Below are 8,489 nucleotides of genomic sequence, written 5' to 3'. Positions count from 1 at the left end.
GAGCCAGGCTAAACAGACACATACTGTACTGCACACACACGCATACAGTACGCCACACCACACACACATGCGCACGCACGGACGCATGGACGCACGCACGCACACACGCACACACACGCACACAGACATTTGCAGTTTTCACTCAAAAATTATATAAAATCATATATATTGAAACCCGACTTTTACAGAGGCTTTATTGGCTATTTCTCATAAGAGATAAGTTGTTCTGTTGTTTAAGTGAGTGGTTGGTTCAGATAAAAGGCAAACTCAAAATAGACTTCATTGATAACCCTGAAACAGCCCCCTTCACTCTCTCTCTCTGACACACACACACGCATGCACGCACGCACGCACGCAATGCACGCACGCACACACACACACACACACACACACACACACACACACACACACACACACACACACACACACACACACACACACACACATTGGGTGGGGCACACAAGGGGGGAGGGGGTAATTTCAAGGAGATTTTTCATCATTACTATCAAGAGCACTTCTACAATCTCTCTATGAGTCTGTCTCCTCACAGGAAGAGTGATGGACACTGTGCAGGGAGTGAGGGGTCCTCGAGGCCAGGGTGGAATGGTGTTTGATCATCGAAAATAGTCGAGTGTTACTATCTTGCCTTGTCAGTAAGAAAAGACTGTCTGTGCCTGGGTCTGGGCTTGGGCAGAACACTGACAAGTAAACAGAGACTGGAAGTAAATGTTGGCAATTACCCCCCCCCCCCCCCACACACACACACACACCCCTCCCGCCACCTCAAATCCCCTCGCCAATGGACAATCGTAGTGATGATGAACATTGACTGATCCTGTCCATCTCATCTGTCTATCATGCTAGTTATTCCTCTCCCATGAACCTAATGTGGAGAATGAGACAGAGGTTGGTTGTCAGTCCCAATCACACTCATTCAGCTCAGGCTGATATGTGCCTACATATGGATGGTTGGATGTTATATTATCATACACAGTTTAGCATTATGATTAATCAACAGCCCAACTATCCTTGAAAATCGACAGGCAACATAATAATACTACAATGCTTATTGTATCAAGGCAACAGCGTGTGTAACACAAAAGAAAGCCAGTGAAATCAAAACCAAGTCATTCATAAATACATAGACACAATTACTAATCAAACAAAATGTTTTATTGATGTTAACATGTTGTCATGGCGTTGGTGGTCAAAACTAAGGTTATATTCACAGCATTAAGGCTTTTCTTAAACAGACTGATGTGTGATTCAGCTGTGCCTTGCTCTAGGAGGCAGGCACGAAGAGAACAGCATCTAGACAGGAGACAAGTGTAAACACACAGCGAAAGCAAGGGAAGAGGGATGGATACAAGAGAGAGAAAGAGACAGCGAGGGGGAGATAGAGAGAAGGCACACTGGAAAACAACTACGGTTTGTCTTTAATAAAGACGTAGCCCTAAGACAACATCTGCAATTAGTGACAGGTGGCGGGAGCGTCAGCTTGGTCAGGTCAGCAGGGGATCTGACAGGAAAGCTGCGTTAGAGTGTTAGTGTTGTGACATCCACCCTTCAACCCTCCCCCTATTCCCTCCCCCCATATCCCCCCCAAAAAACCCCAGTGCTTCTTGGAGAGGGCTGTCGTCAAGGAGACACCATCTCGCCACCAGAAGTTCCATCACCACCGGCTATCTCTAAAAACACCTCTCCTCTGTGTCTCTCCAATATCACTCAGACACTCCAGAGATTTTGCTGTGGGGTGTAACTGAGGGTTTGAGGATAAGGGTCATGTCAATACTTCCCTGAACTCCTCATCTCATACATTCTGTCCCTGGCACCCCTCATGCTTAAGTGGACATGCCCTGACACCGTCCTGGTGTTAAAAGATGATGTTGCTGGAAGTAGAACCATAGCATTCAACGAGGGCCTCCACCGAGTGGACAGGGACGGAATGACACAGTCACAGTGAGAGGGACGATGGAGAGAGGGATGAAGAGATGAACCCACTGACCAAGAGGGGGACATTGAGTGGGTGATGGGGATATGAAATAAATACAGTATGACGTATGGCCCTGGGGGAGGGTAAAACAAGCCTATTTTCACGTATCATTCAGCCAACAGCACTGCCACACACACATCATCTTCCCTGTCTGAGACCCAACCTATCTACTAACTCCAGCACCTTTAGATTCCTTCCTGACTCATCACATACTCATAAACCACACAACTTCAGCCTGCCTCCCCTGATACTGGCTGAACACAATCTCTACATTTCAAGGCTTTCTCTCTTGGGCTACTATCTGAAAAACAACGATAACATGTACCAGCCTGCTCTGTCACTAAGAGCTAAACAAATTGTTAAGAAATGTTAGAAGGCCAATACCATTCCTAGGCACAAGGCCTAGCGTCACTTATCGCCAAAAGCCAATCCACAAGCATCACTAAAGCCAATCTACAAGCATAATAGACAAAAACAGCACAAACAAAAAAAAATATTTTGGTAAAAGTGCTAACAATGGGTGGATGAAGGATAACCTACAGTATCTAACAGAATTCAACTCTTGTAATTTTCAATAATGATGATTCGATAATGAGGCATGGTTTGGGAGTGATGATGATAATGATGATGGGGGTGAGGAAGAAGAGAATGGAGGGCTGGTGGAGGGGGGGCTATGATGTTTGGGAAGACGGAGGTGTCTGGTAAGGAAAAGGTCACAATATCAGTAAAAGCCTCCAAGCGTTACCGAGGACAGCATGACAGGACTAGTCATGTGTGTCCGCCAAGTGATCAAGGAAGATCCTTCCTCTCAGCTGTTGACTCCTTAATGATCTGAAAATCAGAGAGATTCAGAGTATTATGAACATGTGACACACCCTGTTCAATTGCCTTGCAGCGAGGACCAACAGTTTACATCCAACAGTTGGAAACAAGATATATGGAATAACACAATGTAGCATGTCGCCCTCTTGAGGAGGTAAGAAGGAGGTACAGGCAGGTTCATATTCAGGCATCTATCTAAGTGTTTTTCGCAGGCATACCTCCCCATCTCTAGTCTCCACAGTCCGCACCAGAATACTTCTCTTCACATGGGCATCTTGGGAAAGTTTAGTGTCCATACTGGTCTCTATAGTGATGGAGAGGGAGATACCCCCCTTGAGGAACATTTCTGCTCACTTCCTACCACATCTCAATTCCTTGGTTGGAGTGAAATACCCGAAGCTAAGGTGACCCCAGAAAACTGGCATGCTAGGCCCTTGACACTCTAACCTAAGCCATTATAATGTGAGGTTTGACTTACTCACCTCTGAACTGCAGGTTGGAGAAGCTCTGCACTGGAACAGTGATCCTGAGGATGAAGAGGTAGAGAGAATCACTAGTTACCTTCCTGTACAAAATCAGCTATATCTTAATTCACACTTTTCCACTCCTGACCCAAATCATTCAATCCACATCAGTCCACATCAGTGGAGCCTAGTGGAGGTAGAAATCGGAGGATGGACTGAATGTAATGCATGGAACGTAATTAGGAATATTATCAAACACGCATGTTTGATACCACTCCTCATTCCATTCCATTCGTCCTCCGATTTCTACCTCCACCAGCCTCCCCTGGTCCACATCCTTCCCATTCCATTCTTTCCCCACCATTCTCTTCTTCCCCAGTCTACAATCTCCTCACCTGCTCTCCTCCCCCTCCAGCAGTTTCCTGTAGGTGGCGATCTCAATGTCCAGGGCCAGTTTGACGTTGAGGAGGTCCTGGTACTCCTGCAGGTGTCTGGCCATCTCCTCCTTCAGCGTGTGGATCTCCTCCTCCAGACGACCCACACTATCCTGGTAGCCAGCCGACTCCATCGCGAAGCGGTCTTCCACATCCCGCAGTTGGCGTTCCAGGGACTCGTTCTGTGTGAGAGAGGAGAGAATGAGAGAGAGAGGGGGGAAGGGGGTGGGTTTAGAAGATAAGGGAGAGTGAGAGAGAGAGAGAGAGGGAATGGAAAAGGTGACAGGAAGAGATTGAGGTTTGCGATAGTGGAGAGGGCCAGCAGATAGAGAGAGTAATGTGGAAGTAAAGAATGAGAAAGGAACAGAGGATGGTGAAAAGGCAAATATAAGCAGTAAAATTGGGAGGTACATGAGGACCAGGGAAGGCTGGTGGTAAAAATCTGAAGACGGGCTCATTGCAAAGCATGGCACGGAATTAGGAATGGCATCAAACACATGTTTTTCCATGCATTACAATGAGCCCGTCCTCTGATTTCTACCTCCACCAGCCTCCCCTGATAAGGACAGAATGCCATGGCTCTTTCCTCTCTCATAGTCTAACACAACCCTCTCCCTTGGGTCACTCACACTTCCACGGAGTGCCTCCAGGTCACATGTCACCACCTGGAGCTGCCGCCGATAGTCGTTGCCCTCCTGCTTGGCCAGTCGCAAGGCCTCCGCATTCCGACTAGCTGCGTCGGTCATGTCAGTGAACTGAAGGTAAAAACAAAAGAAGAAACATGGAACGCTGTCAAGTGTGTATTAATGTGTACCTACGGCTACAGGCATTGCTTGTGCATATGTGCATTATTCTGTCGATCAGTGGAGGCTGTGGAGGTAGAAATCGGAGGACGAGCTCATTGTAATGCATGAAATGGAATAAGGAATGGTATCAAACGTGGATACCATTCCTCATGTCGTTCCATTCATTACAATGAGCCCGTCCTCCGATTTCTACTTCCACAGCCTCCACTCATCCACTGCTGTCGATGCACATGAAGCCAGCCAGTCAAACCCAGCCCTCAGTCTCCTCACCTTGGACCGGTACCACTCCTCTGTGTCCTGCATGTTAGACGAGGCCATGGACTCGTACTGGGTCCGGATGTCCTTCAGAGCAGCGGTCAGGTCAGGCTTGGACACGTCCAGATCAACATGGACCTGCTGGGCCAACAGCCCCTCCTGGAGTTCACGGAGCTCCTGCAGAGAGTGAAAGGGTTAAAGGTGAGTCAATGACCCCTGTTTCACTATTGAAATAGCTTTAGAGGACCAGAGGGTTAAAGACCTGTGACACACAACCATTTTCAGCCCTCTGGAGGGGGTCTTTAAAGAGTAGATGATAGAAGTCACTCCCACCGTATTTTGGTGATTCCTTATTTACTTATTTACTACACAGGTTTTCATAAGTAGGGCTCGCTCAGCACGGTGTAGAGATCACCATGGAGACAAGGGGAAGCTAACCTCCTCGTGAATCTTCTTCAGGAAGTTGATTTCATCCTGCAGGGCATCAATCTTCCTCTCCAACTGAACACGGTTTAGAGATGCTTCATCCACATCCTACACAGAGAGAGAAGGAGGAGGTGACAGTGAGGTGAGCTGTACATTTCCTGGTATATATATATATATATATATATAAAAAACATGTATTGTGAAAATCACACACAAGACCACAAAACCATTTCTCTGAGATGTTGGTAAACACCACCAATCCCATATCCATGATAGCTGAAGTGAGAACTACTTTTATTATCAAAGAGGAGACACTCACCTGTCTAAAGGTGTTCAAGTTGTTCTCAGCATCCTGTCTCATGCCCATCTCATCTTGCAGTCTGAGTGAGAGAGAGAAGAAAAGTTGGCTGGTGGAGAGGCTGCTGAGCCGGACCCCCCCACCCATGCTGTTGGAACCCTGGGGCCCAAAACGCCTCCTGTAAGAGGACTGGACTCTCTGACTCTCCATGGTGGGGAATGAATATTGCATTATTTATTGCCATTTGAACACTCAAACATGTATGACCACAGGACAAAAGATGACAACATGTGCCTTTAACAAGGGAATGCCTGACCACAAATTAACATGTACTGGTACTGTAATATCGCGGAGGCTGGTGAAGGTAGAAATCGGAGGACAGCCTCATTGTAATGCAAGGAATGGAATAAGGAATGGTAAAGGCCTCCACCAGCCTCCACTGCTGTACTACTATATATACTTAGAGTAAGCATGCAGGGCCATGCATGTTCACACATGACTTGATATAAATGAATACGATCATGCATGCCCAGTAAGAACATGCTTTTATTTGAAGAAAATGGAACTTGTTTTGAGTGCTCTGTGTGTGGAAGCCACAGTGGGCATTCCTTGCTGCAGCAGCAGAATGAGCGGGAGGGGGGCCGAGGGGCTCTGCTGAATGGGGAGCTTATGCATCATTAGCCATTCACTCAAATCCAGCCTCCACTGGCCTTTCCCACGGGGTGGAGTTTACAAATTCACAATGAAGACACACTCACTAATACACATACACACATTACCCTGTACTCCATCTGTCACACACATACACACACACACACACACACACGCACACACACACACACACACACACACACACACACACACACACACACACACACACACACACACACACACACACACACACACACACACACACACACACACATAAAAACCAAGACTAACATCTGTATCTTCTCAGAGAGTGTTAGATTAATGAGTGTTGAGATTAGAATTAGGAGAGCAGCAGGAAACACAAACTGACCTCTAACCTTGTCACCCATGACCATCACTATTCACACTCAGTTCTTTCAGGGATAAGCAGCTGTATGCTTATCAGAAAGAAGTGCCCCAGACATTGAAAACTCTGACTTCTAAGACTTCTGCACAAACAATAATGCCTGAAACAACAGCTTTTGGTAAGATAAAGGATGCATCAAGGATCCATCACTATAAATGACAAGATGAACTATAAACATGCAAACAGCATTATGGGTTTACTACACGGATGTATTAATTATTTTGGGAGGAGCAGGCAACAGAAGCAGGCAGTAAGAGGCAGGACCAGGCAGCAAGAGAACATCTGTCTGGGTTCCTGCTCCCTTTGTGGGTCTCTTTGAGAACTACTGTATTGTGTCTTCTCCATTTCTCTACACTCATTCAATGGCTGTTGGAGGTCCGGTCAGGATCAAGTTAGTAAAGAATCACTCTTGAGCAAAGCCTGCTAGGAATACAGAGTTCAAAATTCAAACCAATACAAATATACACTTGGCAATGGCTATTGCATGGAGGAGGACATCATGAACTTATATGCATTTACATAATTCTAGTCTAAAAGACTGTAGCAAATGTTCAATAAAACAACTGCCTGACCATCTTATGTCGCATACTAAAATCACAACAAATTGAATACTAAAGAAAGCAATGAGAGCATCACAACACCAGAGCAAACACTGAACATTCTTGAATTCATGAGACAGAGATGACCAGTTTAAAGGGAACTGTACATGAATTGCTGTCGACCAAACCTTTTCCATTCACGATAAGACAATACTACCGTACTATCCTGCTGTTTCTTACCTCTGCTTGAGTGTGGCCACATCTCCAGCCAGGTTGTCACTCTCTATCTCTATCCGGGCCTTCGCAGCGCTGAGGCCATCCACCTGCCTGCGCAGCTCCCTCAGCTCCTCCTGGTAGATGTCCCCCAGATGGCTGGGCTCCTTCACCCTCAGCTGGTTCAGCTCCGCCACCAGCATCTTGTTCTGCTGCTCCAGGAAGCGCACCTTCTCAATGTAGCTGGCGAAGCGATCGTTGAGCCCCATCATCTCCACCTTCTCATTGACGCGCATCTCCCGGAACTGGGCCTTCAGAAGGGAGTCAGTGGGGAGGTCCAACCGCTCCCCGGGGGTCCCTATGAACAGGGCTCCTCCAGCCGAGCCCAGAGAGAGCCGGCTGGAGTGGGTCAGGTGGCGGGGGCTTCCATGGAGGGAGAGGCGGCTGGTGGAGAGGCTGCTGAGCCGGACCCCCCCACCCATGCTGTTGGAACCCTGGGGCCCAAAACGCCTCCTGTAAGAGGACTGGACTCTCTGACTCTCCATGGTGGGGAATGAAGCTCGAACAGGACAAACACAGGCCTTTTATAGAGACAGACGCCCCCCATCCCAAGCAGAGAGTCCCTGGGAGGGGCAGAGGTGAGGTGGGGGCGCTCAGTGAATGGGACAGAGAGAGAGAGAGAGAGAGGGAGAGAGAGAGAGAGAGAGAGAGGAAGGCCGGTTTATGTGACACTCAAAAGCTGTGTGCCAGGGATTGTTTGTGCTCGTCCACTCTGCTACAAATGACTCCTGGCCACCTCTCCCTCCCTCCCTCTCCTTTTCTCACTCTTTTGCTCTCTCCCTCTCCCTCTCTTTCTCGTACTTGGATGAATAGGATTTTGTGTGACAGAGCTTGGCCACCAATTCACTCACACAAACACAGACGGGAGCAGTGTGATGAAGAGGGAAGAAAAGAAGGAGGGAGGTGAAGGAATGAGATCTTTTCTTCTCCATCCTCCATCCTTGTTAGTTAGTGACAGACTACAGTATGTCAGAATGAAAGGAGGACAAAAAGAGTGGAGGGTAGAAGGAGAAAGAAAGAGAGACAGAGAGAGGGTCAGACGGAGGCTGTGTGATTATGTGACACTGTCTCACTTTGCTTCCAAAATATCCCTCTAAGCCCTCAGGATTTACTGGAATTACA

General features: G+C 47.4%; 1 protein-coding gene across 1 annotated transcript; it reads right to left on the bottom strand.

Annotated features, from left to right (window-relative positions):
- Positions 1-2,754: 2,754 nt before the first annotated feature.
- gfap (glial fibrillary acidic protein) lies at positions 2,755-7,852 on the bottom strand (the record flags this gene model as incomplete). The annotated part of the gene is made up of 9 exons (XM_083677703.1): positions 2,755-2,824; positions 3,034-3,119; positions 3,298-3,341; positions 3,675-3,895; positions 4,343-4,468; positions 4,790-4,951; positions 5,213-5,308; positions 5,520-5,580; positions 7,335-7,852. The coding sequence occupies 9 exons, from the start codon at positions 7,850-7,852 to the stop codon at positions 2,783-2,785; spliced, it is 1,356 nt and encodes a 451-aa protein (XP_083533829.1). The 3' UTR covers positions 2,755-2,782.
- Positions 7,853-8,489: the final 637 nt, after the last annotated feature.

Source organism: Argentina silus, assembly GCF_951799395.1.
Source record: "Argentina silus genome assembly, chromosome: 9".
In the NCBI taxonomy this organism is placed as follows: domain Eukaryota; kingdom Metazoa; phylum Chordata; class Actinopteri; order Argentiniformes; family Argentinidae; genus Argentina; species Argentina silus.
Note: the sequence above shows the minus strand (reverse complement) of the source record. Positions and strands in the feature narration are given on the sequence as shown.